Genomic DNA, 16987 nt, shown 5'->3' on the forward strand with positions numbered 1-16987 from the left:
GAGGGAGGGAAGAATGAACGATGCGAATCCAAGGGCAAGGGGGACGCAGAAGGGAGTGGGAGAAGAGGAGATGAGGGCTTAGTAGGGGAAGGCTTTTCAGCTGGACTACCCCTGACCCGGTATTGAGTATGGACAAAGGTGTGTCCGGGATTCTCAGGCGTCTCATCAGGGGTCGCCCCATCTCCCTGGGCCTGAGGGGTCCCAGTGAAGGTGGGGAGGAGACAGCCATTGCGGGGGGGGTCCAGCTCTTGACACCAACTGGGAATTCCCCTGTCCCCCATTCCCGTGGCAGGGCAAGGAACGCCCACCCACGGCCAAGCGCGGAGGCTCACAGGCCTTCCCATTCCCTCTCCGGCGGCAGGGACCATGCGGCCCGTGCGGAGAAACTTCTTCGACCCGTCCTCGGCCCCGGGGAAGGGGATCGTGTGGGAGTGGGAGAACGACGGCGGTGGCTGGGTGCCCTACGACATGGACATCTGCATCACCATCCAGAACGCCTTCGAGAAGCAGCACCCGTGGCTGGACCTGTCGACCCTGGGCTTCTGCTACCTGATCTACTTCGGCAGCATGTCGCAGGTGAACCGGCAGACGCAGCGAAAGCGCCGGCTCCGGCGCCGCATGGACCTGGCCTACCCGCTGACCATCGGTTCCATTCCCAAATCCCAGTCGTGGCCCGTGGGCAGCAGCTCGGGCCAGCCGTGCTCGTGCCAGCAGTGCCTGCTGGTCAGCAGCACCCGTGCGGCGTCCAATGCCATCCTGGCCTCGCAGCGGCGGAAGCTGTTCCCGGCTGGGCCGGGGCCGGGGGGCGCGGCGGGGGCGACCCCCGGGGCCGGGACCACAACCGTGCGGCAGAGCGACACATTCAGTGCAGCGACGACGACGACACCGGCGCCGTGGGCCGGGGGTCCAGGCAAGGGGGACCAGGACCGGACCCCCGGGGGGCCACCGGAGACCACCTTCTCGCGGAGCCAGAGCGCCCCCGGGGGTCCCGACCTCCCCGGGCCCAACGACCTCAACCGGCCACGGCCGCCGCGCGGTACCGTCGTCAGCGCCAAGACCTCCTCCATCCCGCCGGGGTAAGTGAGGCGAGGGCGGTTGCCGGGTTTTCCTGCCCGGCCTGTCTTTCGATCAGTCATTCATTAGTATTTAATAACAATAATACTGATATTATTATTGAGAAGCAGCATGGCCTAAGTGGCAAGAGCATGGACTTGGGAGTCAGAGGACGTGGGTTCTAATCCTGGCTCTGCCACTTGTCTGCTGTGTGACCTTGGGCAAGTTACTTCACTTCTCTGTGGCTCAGTGACCTCATCTGTAAATTGGGGATTAAGACTGAGAGCCCCATGTGGGGCAATGTGATTAGCTCATATCTACCCCAGTGCTTAGAACAGTGCTTGGCACATAGTAAGCGCTTAACAAATATTATAATTATTATATAATATTATTAGTATATATTAGCAATGTTCTAAGCACTGGGGTAGATTCACTGAGCACATACTGAGCATAGAGTGCTTGAGAAAGGCCAATACAACAGGGTTTGTAGACGCCAACCCTGCCTACAAGGAGCTTATCGTCTCCATTTTTCCCCTCTCCCCTTCCTATTAATAATAACAATAATGGTATTTACCAAGCAAACTCTAAGGATAGACTACCAGAATGATTGCAGTTGGAGGTGGGGCATTCTGGAAGAGATGTGTCCAAGGCGTCGCTACGGGTTGGAGACGACTCAATGGCATAAAACAAGACAATTTGTTAAGCACTTACTATGTGTCAAGCACTGTTCTGAATGCTGGGGTAGATACAGGCTAATTGGGATGGACATAGTCCCTGTCCCACATGGGGCTCACAGTCTTAATCACCATTTTACAGATGAGGGAACTGAGGCACAGAGAAGTTAAGTGACTTGCCCAAGGTCACAAAACAGACAAGAGACAGAGCCGGGATTAGAAACCAGATCCTTCTGACTCCCAGGCATCCTCCGAACCCCCTCCCCACCCTGCCCACTGGCTCGGAGCTGGGGAAGGGGCAGCTCTTTGCCTAGCGTGGATATCGGCGCTTCCCCGCCAACCATGTCCCCAAACTGGGACCCTTCCCCTGGATGGACTGATGGGAAGGTGGCCAGGGGTAGTTCTCAGGGGACCCAGACCCGGCACCTGGAGGATACGACTCACTCAGACCAACTCTGCCCCCTCCCCTTCTCCAATCAGTCAATCATGGTATTTGTTGAGCGTTTACTATGTGCAAAACACTGTACTAAGAGGTTGGAAGAGTACGATAGAATTAGCAGACCCGTTCCCTGCGCAAGACGAGTTTACAATCTAGAGGGTCCCAAACTCCCTGCGGTGATGGCGGGGGCGGGCTCGCTCTCTGCGGAGGGTCGGGGCTCCTGGATGCCATGGCAACAGGGCCCAAAGTAGCCGAAAATCGTTTAGGAGCAGGAAGAGCCCTCCATTTCCTCCCGCCTCTTCCCGGCAGTCCCAGATTAGGGAACACGAGGGTGAGGGGTTGTGGAGAGACACACCCCCCTCCCTCAATCTAGTCTGCACCTGGAGCGTCGAGAAAGGCAACCCCATCCTGCGGTCTCCAGGGTCCGACTCTGGGGAGTCGGGGCCTAGGTCCGGAGCTCCTGAGTGGGCAGCAAAAGGAAGGACAGCGAGGGAGTCAGTCCCGAAAGGATGGCTGGTTCTCCTAGATCCTCAAGGTCTGCATACCCGAGGGGGGCCAAGACTCTGCCCTCCAAGCACCCCGCAGGCCTCTCCTCCGGCTCACCTGTGTGACGACTGGCTCGGGGCATGACCCTGAGCAAGAAGGACACGTACTGGAGAGGGGTACTGGAGGAGGTTGACTTGGAGAGGGTCTGGCCTGAAGTGCCTGGTCTCAAGTGTCATGGGAATGGATCCGGAGTTCTGGGGGTCACTGTGGGAGCGGGCATCTCCATCTCTCCCAGGCCAGGCCACCCCAATGGGAGTCAGTCAAGATGGACGGGGTTTTTTCTGTTGGACCTGGGCTAGTGGGGAGAGAGGGTCCCAGGTCCCTTCCCCCTTTCCCTTTTAGCTCTGGGGTGCAGAGGGTCAATAGATTTGGAGTGCCCTTGTGGGGGAGCATTGCCATGGCTGGGGGTTGTGGTTGCCTCAGGAAGGACCTCAGATCAACCCCCTGGAAAATGTGAGAGGGCCCAGGAGGTGGGGGCAGGCGGCCCCATTTAACAGAATCCCTGGATCTGAAATCTGCGTCTCCCAGGCCGCCCCCCGGAATTGGGGGTGAGCCCGGCAGGCCTGGCCCCCTCCCCACGCTTCTCTGGGTGGCTGCCCTATTTCTCCCTCGTTCCTACCCTCCCGGAGCCTGGTCCTTTGTGGTCTGCTTCCTATTCACCCTCCTCCCCTCCTCCCTCTCTCCCTCCCTGACATCAGGAAGCTGTAAGTGGAGCAGTGTTTGTGCTGCCGTGGGCTGGGGAGGGGTTATGTTAGTTCTCTCTCTCTTGATCGCTCTCTTTCACTCACACACACATTCTCTTTCTCTCACACGCTCGCTCTCACAGATTCTCTCTCTCTCTCTCTCTGACCTGCCCCCACCCCCGGGCCTAGACAGTCCTTCCCACAGCATCAAACCTTATGTGAGACACTTCCTGCCTTCCCCCACACACATACACACATACGCACACACACACATACACACACCACCCCCACCCCTCCCTGCCCACCAGGGACAGGGTGACCCCAAAGGGAGAGGAACGGAAGGGGATGCGGCCACACGGAGCCGCCCCTGGGGAGCCCGGCCAGTTAGGTGGTTGGTCGTGCCCTCTTGGCCCTGGCAGTTGACACCTCACTTCCCCTTACCCCTCCCCCTCCACAACACTGCACTTTTGTTTCCGCTCTGCCCTCCATCCCTCCCACTGCATCCTTCCCCCAAACCCTGCCCCGCGGGCCCAGACCTCCCGAGAACCATGAATCCGGTGGAGCCAGCCAGGATTCCAGGGTGAGTCCCCGGGGAGAGACTGGAGCAGGAAAGAGGGGCCTTCCCCCCACCTTCATTTCAACCTTAGGCAGGGGGAGGGAGAGACTGCCAGCCCTTTGACTCTCCTGACCCATTTTTGCCAGAACTCCGGGGAGACGGGGGGCTTTGGGAAACACGAGGAGAGGGGTGTGTTAGGGCCTCAATTCTTAGAAGATGTCCCAACTGCCAGGTGGGGTTGCCACTCAGGGAGTCCTCCAGAACGGGGCCGTTACTCCTTTCCGAAACTATAGAAGTCATGAGACAGCAAGGCTTAGTGGATAGAGCACGGGCCTGGGAGTCAGAAGGAACTGAATTCAGTCGTATTTATTGAGCGCTTACTGTGTGCAGAACACTGTACTAAGCACTTGGAGAGTACAATACAACAAATCTAATCCCAGCTCTGCCACTTGTCTGCTGTGGGACCATGGGCAAGTCACTTAACTTCTCTGTGCCTCAATTACCTCAACTGTAAAATGGAGATGAAAACTGTGAATCCCATATGGGACAGGGACCAAGTACAAGATTAACTTGTATCTACCCTAGCACTCAGAACAGGGCTTGGTACATAGTAAGTGTTTAACAAATAATAATAATAATGGCTATCATTATTATTATGAGACTGCGCAGGAAAGAGCAAGGAACAATTGATCCCACAGGGGAGAGGGAATGGAACTTATCTAGGGAGAAGGAATGGAACTGATCCAGAAAGGTAGGGGTTGGAACTGATTGGGGTCGGGGGAGCTGATCCAGAGACAAAGGGTGAAACCTGACTGTGAGAGAACCCCTTGAAGAGAGGTTTGGAGGCCTCTGAATTTGAGATCTGGTAAAGCTCATCGGGTTCAACGAGACACACATTTCCAGGTTTTGTCTCCCTGGGCTCCTCTCCCAGTCATCGACGCCCCCCTAGCCTCTGGGCCTCAGAGTCCAGGAGTTAAACTCTGGGGTGGACACAGCACAGATGGCTCCAGTGACCATGAAAGAAGCCTGGCCCTTGCCCCTGCCCCCATCCAGCAGCCTATCTGCTCTCCCCGCCTGCAGACCCGCAGCAGGTCTCTCCTTGGGGGGACTCCCCTCACCGAGTGTGTGCCCCCTTTCCAGACCCCCAACTCATGCCTCATTAAAGTCAATGCCTGGGGCTGTCAGCTGGTGCAAAGGGAGCCCCCGGCTCTGCAAGAATTGGGATCAACCCTCCATGTTCTCTCCCCCACCAATCCATCACCACCACCCCATACTCCAGGGATTGGATTCACTTCTGGGCCCTCTCCCCTTCACCCCCGTCTTCAGTAGATGGGGCAGGGTCCATTGAGGGGGAGGAGCCAGAGTGGCCAGGTCTTTTGCGATTGGGGGGGTTCCCTGTCCCTGCTGCTTGGCAGGATGTCTGTAACAGCCCACAATTTTGAGGTCGCAAAGCAGGAGGCTGCACTGGCTTTGATGTTATGGGTGTGTGTGATTCTTGTCGGAGGATCTTTGTGTGCATGTGTGTGTTTGTGTTGGAGGGTGTTCTTTATGTGTAGGAGTGGGGCAAGTTTTTGTACATTTACTAGAGACCCTGAAGGTCTGCCTGAGTGTGTGTTTCAGAATGTGTTTATCTTTGTTTCTGGGTCTGAGCCTGTGTGTTTGGTTTCCTTGGATATGTGTGAGTGTTTGGCTTTGTGTGCGTGTGTCTGTGGGAGCCAAGGGGTCGGGGACGGGGAAGGGAGGAGGACCGGGGGTCGAGGGCTGGGAGGGGGAGGCTGGGGGGTTTCCATCAGCTCTCTGACCCGGTTACCAGGGCGTCGTAGACAGCCAGCGGGCACTGAGCCGGGAGATAGCAGGGGAGGCCGGTCCAGGGCCATTGTGCACAGCTCCAACACCGTGTGATCTCTCTAGCTCTCCTCTGCCCAGCCCCTCACCCCCACCTCCCTGCCCCTAACTCCCCAGGCACTGGCAGAGGGAGGTCGAGGCCTGGGGGAGAGGGGAGAGGAGCACCCTAACTGTAACCCTTGCGGTCCTGGTGGGCAGCCCTGGCTTTAGGCAGCTGGGTCTAGTAGTAGTGGAGCAGTAGTGTTTATTAAGCATTTACTGTGTGCAGAACACTGTCCTAAGCACTGGAAAAGAATGCCCAGGTGGGAATTAGATACAGTCCCTAGCCCTCGGGGGGTTCACTATCTAAGACTAGAAGGGGGGAGGGAGGACCAACGACAGACACATAAGGTGCGATCAATTAATCGATTGTATTTATTGAGCACATGCTGTGTGCAGAGCACTGTACTAAGCACTTGAGAGAGAATTGGCAGAGTTGGCAGACACATTCCCTGCCCACAGCAAGTTTACGGTCTAGAGCGGTGAAACAATAAAGCACCAATACAACATGAACAAGGACAAATTCTTGAAATGAAAAGGAAACTTGGTAGGGCACTGTGGTTTAGAAAGCTCGGGGGACGCTCCTCTACTCCATCCACTGTGGTACCCCCCATTCCAGACAGACTCTCACCCCTCTGTGCCACTCCGAATCCAACCAGTAAGAGCTCAGACAGGCAGTATCCCATCCATGCCCTCTGTGGTACCTCCCCGGGCTTGGGGAAGGGGCATGGCCTTTGGACCCCGACTGTCCTCCCCCCATCCCACTCCTCCTCCTCTCCTTTTCACTTCAGAGTCCCTGCACTTCCTGTCAAGAACCTGAACGGCACAGGCCCTGTGCACCCGGCCCTGGCAGGTAAGACCACCACCTCAGGGAGGGTGGCTGGTCGCCCTGGCCCTTGGTGACCTTGTCCTATGAAATGGGCCCCCTGGGTCTCCGTGCCCCAAGACCATGGATGGGGGAGCTGGTTGGAAGCCTCCGGGGCTGAGCTGAGTGTAACAGTAACAATAATTGTAGTATTTATTAAGCGTGTAGTGTACGCCAAGCACTGTGGTAGAGACAGTCACAGTCCTTGTCCCACTTGGGCTCATAAGTCCAAGAGGGAGATATTTCATGCCCATTTTACAGATGGAGAAATTGAGTCACAGAGATGTTAAGTGACCTTCCAAAGGTCACATACAGGAGAAGGGTAGCAGAGATGACTGCACTGGATCCTGGGCAAAGCAGAGCAGGGGCTCTTGGTGTTCTGAGCTTCCCTGGCACCAGATGCCCCTGCCCTGCCCACTGAGACCCTTCCCAAGCCCATTCGAGGCTGTGTCTCCAGATGGGGAGCTGGAAGGGTCCGGCTGGCTGCCCTCCCCGGGCTAACCCCAAGCCCTTCCGGCTGCCCCTCACCCATTTTCCCCACAGGAATGACGGGCATCCTAATGTGTGCGGCGGGGCTGCCCGTCTGCCTGACCCGGGCACCCAAGCCCATTCTCCACCCGCCACCCGTCCACAAGAGTGACATCAAACCGGTGCCAGGTGTCAGCGGAGTCTGCCGCAAGACCAAAAAGAAACATCTCAAGAAGAGTATGGGTCCCGTCCCCGCCGCCCACCACCCCATCCTCCCTTGGTTGCCCTGGCCGGCAGCGGTCGGGGGCCCCCTTGGGGCGCGGTCCACCGGAGCTCCTGGGGGTAGAGGGGTGGACCTCTGGGAGTCCTGGGGAAGCCATCTGCCCTGCTGCCCCAGACTTGTACTGACCCTAGCCTGGGCCCCACAGGTAAGAATCCCGAGGATGTTGTCCGCCGGTACATCCAGAAGGTGAAGAACCCACCAGACGAGGTGAGCGTTGGCCAATTGACCACTGGCTGGGGGTCCCGAGCTTGGGTGGGTGTGAACCACCGGCCCTCTGAATGGACTCACGGCCCCTGTCCCCCTGCAGACCCCCTCCCTCTCAACCACACATGCATTCACACTTGTGTGCACACTCACACACGTGCCCACTCAGAAATAATAACAATTTTGGTATTTAAGCACATATTATGTGCCAAGAACTGTTCTGAGTGGTGGAGATACAAGATAATCAGACTGGTAGATGCAGTCTCTGTCCCACATGGGCCTCACAGACTCAGGGGGAGGGAGAAAAGATCATTCATCCTCCGTTTTACAGATGAGGAAACTGAGGCCCAGAGGAGTCCCAGGGTGGGGGCTCCCAGGGGGAATGCAGAGTCTGGGTAGGCTGGGTGGGTTCTGAACCCCCGCCCACCATCCTCTGTGGCAGGACTGTACCATCTGCATGGAGCGGCTGGTCACGGCCTCGGGTTACGAGAGTGTCCTCCGACACCGGGGCGTGAGGCCGGAGCTGGTGGGCAAGCTGGGCAAGTGTGGGCACATGTACCACTTCCTATGCCTGGTGGCCATGTACAACAACGGCAACAAGGTGAGAGAGCTTGGAGGGGCCCGGGGGAGCCCGGGCCTCAGACCCCAGAGGAGGGGCTGATAGGAGCCAGGCTGGGAGGCGTTGCCTCAGGGGCATCTAGCCAAAGGGGCCACGTTTTCTAAGGCCAGGGGTGAGAAGGAGGTAGGGGATGGAAGGCAGCAGTGAAAGCTGGCAAGGGGCTGGTCCCTCAGAGATATGCCATCTTGGGTCATTTTGAACCTGACGTGAAGGCCTCAGGTCCCGTCACGGCGCTGGGATGGTTGTAGTTGGGGGACCTGTCACTCTGGGATGAAGCTGGGGGTCTGGTCACTCTGGAGTGAATGAGGCTGGGGGTCTGGTCACTCTTTGGTGGGTGAGGCTGAGAGTCCGGTCACTCTGGGGTGGGGCTGGGGATTGGCAACTCACCCAGCCATGAGAACCACCATGGTCCCCTTCACCCCCGCGGAGTGGATGCCCATGGTCCCGCCTTTCCTCCCCCACTCCAGGATGGCAGCCTGCAGTGCCCCACCTGCAAAGCCATCTATGGGGAGAAGACGGGCACGCAACCCCCTGGGAAGATGGAGTTCCACTTGATCCCCCACGCACTTCCAGGGTTCGCCGACTCCCAGACCATCCGCATTGTCTACGACATTCCCACGGGGATCCAGGTGAGCTGGAGCCGGGGGCCAGTGGACGGATCTTCCCTTTCTCTCCCCCAGAATGGAACCTCCCCGACCTGGCCTTGTCTCTCCCAGGGGAGTCGTCACTAGAGAAGGACCCCTGGGTATCACCCTCCCCAGAGCCCTAGTGGATTCACGGATCTCTGGGATGTTGGGAAGGGGACCGGTCCTCCGCCTTAATCTGCTGTGGAAGCCCACAGCTGGCCCCTGTCACCCTCCCCTTCCCCAACTCCTCTTGCCGTCCCTTTGGGGTTGGAGGTCGAATGCCCCCATCCCATCTGGGCTCTGAATCCCCCTTCTTCACGGGGCAGGGCCCGGAGCATCCCAACCCTGGCAGGAAGTTCACAGCGCGGGGCTTCCCACGGCACTGCTATCTGCCCGACAACGAGGAGGGCCGCAAGGTGAGAGCTGACTCCAGGGGGACTCCAGGCCTGGCATCCCTCCACCCCCTGCCCGGGCTCCAATCTCCATGGCTCCCAAGGTGGGGGTGTGGCGGGGCAAGGAGGGTTGTGCTCTGGGGACTAATGGGGCTCCTGCTTCGGGGGGCAGCCCAGTGTAGGCTTCAGGTGTGGTCATCCCCAGGCCCTCTCCCGCCCTTGACCAGGACTGCCCCTCTGCCCCCTGCCCTCGCCAGGTGCTGCGGCTGCTGATAATGGCGTGGGATCGGCGTCTCATCTTCACCATCGGGACGTCCAACACGACGGGCGAGTCGGACACAGTGGTCTGGAACGAGATCCACCACAAAACCGAGTTCGGCTCCAACCTCACAGGCCACGGCTACCCCGACCCCAACTATCTGGACAATGTCCTGGCCGAGCTGACCGCCCAGGGGGTCTCAGAGACGCCTCTGAAGGACTGAGCGCGGCCCCCTGACCCCATCGTCCCCCAGACACCCTCTCCTGCAGCCCGGTGGCCCTCGGGCCTCCACCATCCCTTCCTGTCCACCCCAGGCTGGTTTGAGTGCAGTCCTCCCCTCCCACCCATGCTGTGTGGTGGCAGGAAGGGGTGGGAGAACCTGGAAGACACACTTGCCTGATGGACACACATCACACACACTTCCACACACACACACACACATACCATGTGAGTAGAGAACGTGTCTTGGGCTTCTGTTGTACTTTTCCAAGCACTTAGTACAGTCCCCTGCACCTAATGGGAGCTCAGTAATTGCCACTTACTAACGCACATCCTGTCCCTCCCCAAGAACGGCAGCAGAGATTTACAGTGACACCCCTCTACACGGCTCAAGGTGCTGCGGATATTTGCAGAGACACCTTACACGCACTCACACACACAAACACACCCCACCTTCCCCACCTTGAGAGGCTGCAGAAATTTGCAGATGTGCACACACGGATTTGTCGAACCCCACTGCTGCAGCAGGACATGCACTTCCTCGCCTGGTACAAACACCCACACGCACACACACGCACCTCAGGCACTAGGACGCAAGCCCCCTCCCGCACCCCCTCCCCACCGCACCCCCAAAAACGTGAACCCCCGGAAGCTCTTGCGATGCAGCCTGTCCAGCCCAGGCAGTGGGGAGAACGAGGCCCCGTCCCTGCCCTCCGTTGCGTTCGGTCCGTCAACCGGTGCAGGGTCGTGGAGGGTCCGGGAGACTCAGGTGCCCCGTTACCCAGGTGGGGTGGGTGCAGCTGAGGGTCTGGCTTGAGTTTGGCTTCGTGTCCCTCTCCCACACACACACCCTCCGCAACTCCTCTTGTACCCCTGCTCCTGCCCCTCGGCTTCCTCTCCCGTGCCGAGTCGTGGCGTGTGTCTGTCCAAAGGGAGGAGGAGGTGCTGGACCCCTTGATCCCCTGCCCTCCTCCTACCAGGGGCTTCAACCCTGATCCGGGGCCCCAGAGAACTGGCCCTCAGAGGGAGATTGGCCACGAAGAGTTAATTTTCCTTGCCGGGGGGGTCGGGCCTCACCGACCCCAGCCTATCAGGCAGCTGTAGCCATGACTACGCACCAGCTCCGACACCCTCGATTGGTTATATTGTTGAAGTTGGGCAAAATTTGGAAGGAAGAGGGTGTCTGCTCTTTTTTTTTTCTTTTTCTAACCAACCATTTCCGCTGTGGGCAGAGAAATAAACTCTCTCTCTTCCCCACCTCGTGCTCCCTGTGGGCAAAGGCTGGGCTGGCCGGGCAGGGAGCGAGAAGTTGTGTCTCTCTGGTTCCCACCTCAATCAATCAATCAGTTGTATTTATTGAGTACTTACTCTGTGCAGAGCACTGTACTGAGCGCTTGGGAGAGTACAGTAGAGTTGGTAGCTACGATCCCGGCCCTTAAAGGAGCTTATTATCTAGTGGGGGGAGATATTGAAATAAATTACAGATAGGGGAAGCGAACGAGTATATGGATATGTTCATAAGGGCTGTGGGGATGGGGTGAGTTTCTAGGCACTTAAGGTGAGGATCCAAGGGCAAGGGAGAAGAGGATGGGGAGATGAGAGGTTAATCGGAGAAGGCTTTCTGGAGGAGGTACCCTTTTTGTAAGGTGGCCTTTTGCCTCATCTCACTCCAGCAGGATGTAATAATAATAAAAATAATAATAAATGTTATTATATATAATGCATTACATTATAATAAGCTCTTGCTACATGCCAAACCCTGTACTATTCACTGGGGTAGGTACAAGATAATCATGTCCCACATGTGACTCAATGTCTGAGGAGGGAAGACTGAATCCTCATTTTGCAGATGAAGGAATTGAGGCCCAGAGAAGTTAAGTGACTTGCCCCAGGTCACCTAACAGACAAGTGACAGAGCAGGATAAGAACCCAGGTCCTCTTACTCCCAGGTCTGGGCTTTTTCCACTAGGCTACGCTGCTTTCCTTGTCACTGCCTGTGCTGATGGGGATCCATAGCAGCCTGCAGGGCCTGCCAATGTGGGCTTCCCACCCCACCTCTTCCCACCCTTCTCCTTAAAGGGTTTAAGAGGGATTCATTGTGGTGGGGTCTGCGCCTCTCCCCAGAGCAACCCTCTTGCTCTTGGGCCCAGGCCTCAAATTACCTCCCTGCCTGGGCTATCGCCAAACACTCTTCTAAGCTCTGAGGTAGATACAAGTTAATCAGGTTGGACACAGTCTCTGTCCCACGTGGGGTTTACACTCTTAATCCCCATTTTCCAGATGGGTAACAGGCCCAGAGATGTAAAGTGACTTTCCCAAGACCACACAGCAGTCATGTAGCAGAGCAGGGATTAGAACCCAGTTCCTTCCGACTCCCAGGTCCATCCTCTATCTACTAGCCATGCTGCTTCTCGTTGTAATCTAGTTGTTACACGGCTGTTTTCTACTGTCCACATCACAATGTCACCTGATTTGGGGGAGTCAGAGAGGAAGGAGACTCCTTAGATTTGGCAGCTCCGTGTGAGACAAGCACTGTGTCAGGCCTGATTATCTTATGTCTAGTCTAGTGTTTAAGTGCTTAGCTTATAGTAAGCACTTAACAAGTACTACAATTATTATTATCTTCTAAAAGGAGGAGAGAGAACTTTTGGAGGTCTGCCCATGCACAGGGATAATGTTGTGCAAGCCCAGAAGGGCAGGCACTGCTGGGCGCAGCTAATTGGCCTGTTAGATAGGCACAAGTCCTGGTCATCGCACCAGAGGAGAAGATCCGGTCTGGGAGGGGTTGGGGTTGTTGTCCTGCCTGGATCAACAAAGTTTCCATATGTCATTTTTAACTCAGAGTTGTCCCTGGGCTAGGGCTAGGCCAAGGTCTTCCTTACTTAGTGTGTTTTAATAACAGTAATAATAATTGCAGTATTTTTAAGCACTTACTATGTGCTAAGCTCTGGTGTAGCCTAAGTTGTGGCTACCCTAGTGCTTAGAACAGTGCTCCTCGCATTGTAAGAGCTTAAATAGTGCAAGGCTGAGGAGAAGCAGCATGGCTTAGTGGAAAGAGCATGGGCTTGGGAGTCAGAGGACGTGGGTTCTAATCCCAGCTGGACACACATTTGTGTGACCTAGGGCAAGCCAACTTAAGTTCTCTGCGCTTCAGTTACCTCATCTGGAAAATAGGGATTAGGACTGTAAGCCCCAAGTGGGACAACCTGACTACGCTGTATCTGCCCCAGCACTTAGAACAGTGCCTGGCACATAGTAAGCGTTTAACAAATGAAATTATTATTACTATTTTAAAAAAGGCAGTCAGATCAGACATGATCCCCACTCCACATGAGGCTCCAAGCTCAAAGGGGAGGGAGAGCAGGGTTTTTTAAATCCCCATTTTACAGATGAGGAAATTGAGGTCATAGAAATTAAGTGACTTGTCCAAAGTCACAAAGCAGGTAGGTGGTGGAGCTGGTGTTAGAATCCAGGCCTCCTGTCTACCAGTCCTGTTGTCTTTCTTTTTTTTTTAAAAAAATGGCATTTATTAAGTGCTTATTATGTGCCAGGCACAGTATTAAGTACTGGGGTAGATGCAAGCAAATCAGATTGGACACAGTCAATCTCCCACAGGGGCCTCACAGTCTTAATCCCCATGTGACAGATGAGGTAACTGAGGCGCAGAGGAGTTAAATGACTGCCCAAAGTCACACAGCAGGCAAGTGGCAGAGCTGGCATTAGAACCTAGGTCCTTCTGATTCACTGATCTGTGCTTTTTCCCATAGGCCGTGTGAATTTTAGTGACCCTCAGTCTGTCCTCATGCCCTGCCAATGCTCGAGAAGAGAGGGGGAGAGCCAAGAGACTTGTTCAGGTCTGGACCCTCCTGATGCTACCATGAGACCTCCTTGGAGTTATTGACCCCATGGTCCAGGGGCAACTGTGTGTATTCGAATGTCAGGTTCCAGCGTCCCCTCCCTGGGGAGTCTGGTCACCTCCGGGCTCACGTCTGCCCCACGGCCCCCAAGATGAGACATGGCAGGGACCCAACCACAGTGGCCTGAATTCTGCCAGGTCCAGTTTTATGCTGGTGGGCATAGATGGTGCCCTGGGCCAAAGGACTGGACCTTTGCCAAGCAGAAAGTGGTGAGTTGGAGAGAGTCCCCTCTACTACAGACACCTCCTGCCCCCGGTTTGTAAAATGTCCTCCCCATCCCCAGCTCTCCCTTTTCTGCCTCCAGGGAACCAACCCAGAAGTGTAGTTCCCACCCTTGGCTGCAGTTCACAGGGAAACGCAGAAATAATAATAATAATAACAGTCATGGTATTTGTTAAGCACTTAATAATAATAGTAATAATAAGGGTATTTGTTAAGCTCTTATATGTGCCAGGCACTGTACTCTGCGCTGGGATGGATGCAGGCAAATGGAGTTGGACACAGTCCCTGTCCCTCGTAGGGCTCAGAGCCTCAATCCCCATTTTACCGATGAGGTAACTGAGGCACTGAGAAGTGAAGTGACTTGCCCAAGGTCACACAGCAGACAAGTAGTGGGGCTGGGATTAGAACCCATGACCTTCTGACTCCCAGACTCGGGCTCTATCCACTCAGCCATGCTGCTTCTCTAAAAAGAAGAGGAGTTGGGGGGGTGCGGGTCCCTGGCCGGGCCTGAGCCTGACTCCTTCACAGAGCTGGGACAGGCCTACATAAAAGGCGCCACATAGGCCAGGGGAGGGAAAGGAGATTCATTTCACCTGCCCAGCCACTGTCTCTGCAGAGACCCCTGCCCACTCTGCTGTAGACACTTTGGGGGCACACAGCACTTTGTAGGGTCACTCCCGAAGTATGCGCTCACTCTATCACTCCCTCCAGCACCGTGATTACACCTACAATCACACGCCTACACGCAGCATGTGCACACTGTACACCTTACACACATCCATTTCCTCCACCAACATCAGTCCCCTGCAGGTGACCAGGAGGTCGGCTGGGCGGAAAAAACTGGATTTCTGTCCCCTCCTCATCCAGGCAGGGCATCTCCCCACTTCTGGAAGGGGGAGGGGCAAGAAGACTCCTTCTGGGATATAGCCGGACAAGCTGAAGGGAATGATAATAATGGTGGTATTTGTTAAGCGCTTACTATGTGCCAAGCACTGTTTTAAGCTCAGGGGTAGATACAAGGTAATGAGGTGGTTCCATGAGAGGCACCCAGTCTTAATCCCCATTTTACAGATGAGGTAACTGAGTACAGAGAAGTGACTTGCCCCAAGTCACGCAGCTGATAAGTGGCGGAGCCGGGATTAGAACCCACGACCTCCGACTCCCAGACCCGTGCTCTTTCCACTAGGCCATGCTGCCTCCAGACCCCGGAGTCCCTGACTCCCCGCCAGTGGGGCCTGCTTGGATGACGGCCACCCGGGCCCAGGCTCCCTCTGCTGTCTGCAATTACAGCTATAGCATCTTAGGATGCTCGTGGAGAAATTTGGAACCCGCTCGAGCCGGAGGCCCCTTCAACCTATTGACACAGGCTCTCGGGAGAAAGGAACCTTTTAGGGGTCATATAGTCCATTCCCCTGCCTCTGGGAGGGATCTTACCTATCTGATCCGCCCCCAGGGAAGCCTCTCTTACTCACGAAGTCACCCTCACCCCCAGCTGGAGCACCCTCCCCTTCCTACCCCACCTCCGTCTTTGTGGTACGGTCCTTCCTGCGAGCTGCCCTTAGTCCTTCCTGCTGCAGCTGCGGTGATGAGAACAGCCACTCACCGCCCTCTTCAAGAGGCTGGGAAGAGAGTGACCGATGCTTGGGAAGGACTTGGGGGTGGCCGAGAGGGGGGCGGTTCACGGGTAATAATAATAACGATATTAAGCATGTAGTACGTGCTGAGCACGATATTAAGCTCTGGGGTGGATACAAGCAAATCAGGTTGGACACAGTCCCTGTCCCATGTGGGGCTCACACTCTCAACCCTCATTTTCTAGATGAGATAACTGAGGCACAGAGAAGTGAAGTGACCTGCCCCAGGTCGCACAGCGAGACCGACTCCAGCCCTCGGGGTCCACACGGAATGGAGCGGGGCAATTTTTCCGGGTCGAGGCTGTTGTCAACCGGCCTGGTGTCTGACAAATGTCCGGCTCAGCTGTGGCGGAACTGACCATCTGGGATTGAGGGGGTGGGCTCTGCTCCACGCTGACGCTCCCTCCACCTCCCATCTCAGTTCGGCACCCTTGCTGGAGCAGAGAAGGATTTGAACCCTGTACTTCAGAGGAACCGAGCTGGCATCCGGGAAGCAGTACAGGGTAGTGGCTAGAGCACGGGCCTGGGAGTCAAAAGGTCGTGGTTTCTAAACCCAGCTCTGCCACTTGTCTGTTGTGTGACCTTGGGCAAGTCCCTTAACTTCTCTGGGCCTCAGATACCTCACCTGTAAAATGGGCATTGAGACTGTGAGCCCCAGGTGGGCCGGGGACTGTGTCCAACCCGATTTGCTTGTATCCACCCCAGCACTCAGTACAGTGTCTTAACATAACTTAACAGTGTCTTAAATGCTTAACATATACCATAATTATTATTAAGAAGGAGAGAAGTGGGTCAACCCCACAGCCCGGACGCCCTCCTTGTTCTCAGCGTCCAGTTCAGCTCCGGCCCCCACCCCCAGAATCACTCATAGATGATCGGAGAAAGTGGGGTGAGCGAGGCGGGGGTGTGGAGGGCGGTCCAAAAAGGCCGGGGAACTTCTACCACCTGGAGCGGGGAGGCTCGCCCTCGCATCCGTGCCCGGCTCGAGACGTGGCTGGGCACAGCAGCAGGACACTCTTCAGCCTAGGACCACGGAATGTTCCGGCGGCTGTCCGAGAAGAAGCTGAAGAGAGGCCAGCCCTTCCTGCGACTCATCCCTCCCATCCAGAGGACACGGGTGGCAGCTCTTGCTCCTCCTCTTCCTCCTCCTCCCGTTCCTTTTCCTCCTCCCCCTCCTCTCCTCTTCCCCGCCAAGCCCTTCCTCGGAGTCCTTTAGTAATGATGATGGTATTTGTTAAGCGCTTACTATGTGCCGGGCACTGTTCTAAGCCTGGGGTAGTGACACGGTAATCAGGTCGCCCCACGTGGGGTTCACAGTCTTAATCCCCATTTTACAGATGGAGTAACTGAAGCACAGAGAAGTGAAGTGACTTGCCCACGGTCACACTGCAGACAAGCGTCGGGGCCAGGATTAGAACCCACGTCCTCTGACTCCCAAGCCCGT

General features: G+C 56.1%; 1 protein-coding gene across 1 annotated transcript in view; it reads left to right on the forward strand.

Annotated features, from left to right (window-relative positions):
* Window positions 1–11490, forward strand: part of DTX1 (deltex E3 ubiquitin ligase 1) — a 37096-nt gene extending 25606 nt beyond the window's left edge. Inside the window, exons 2-9 of the mRNA XM_029058427.1 lie at window positions 362–1076; window positions 6627–6688; window positions 7244–7405; window positions 7597–7658; window positions 8098–8256; window positions 8742–8903; window positions 9227–9316; window positions 9550–11490. Of these exons, the coding sequence (XP_028914260.1) occupies window positions 362–1076; window positions 6627–6688; window positions 7244–7405; window positions 7597–7658; window positions 8098–8256; window positions 8742–8903; window positions 9227–9316; window positions 9550–9774 (1637 nt within the window). The 3' untranslated portion in view covers window positions 9775–11490. The remainder of the gene's footprint in view (window positions 1–361; window positions 1077–6626; window positions 6689–7243; window positions 7406–7596; window positions 7659–8097; window positions 8257–8741; window positions 8904–9226; window positions 9317–9549) is intronic.
* The last annotated feature ends 5497 nt before the right edge of the window (window positions 11491–16987 follow it).

Source organism: Ornithorhynchus anatinus, chromosome 2, assembly GCF_004115215.2.
Source record: "Ornithorhynchus anatinus isolate Pmale09 chromosome 2, mOrnAna1.pri.v4, whole genome shotgun sequence".
In the NCBI taxonomy this organism is placed as follows: Eukaryota; Metazoa; Chordata; class Mammalia; order Monotremata; family Ornithorhynchidae; genus Ornithorhynchus; species Ornithorhynchus anatinus.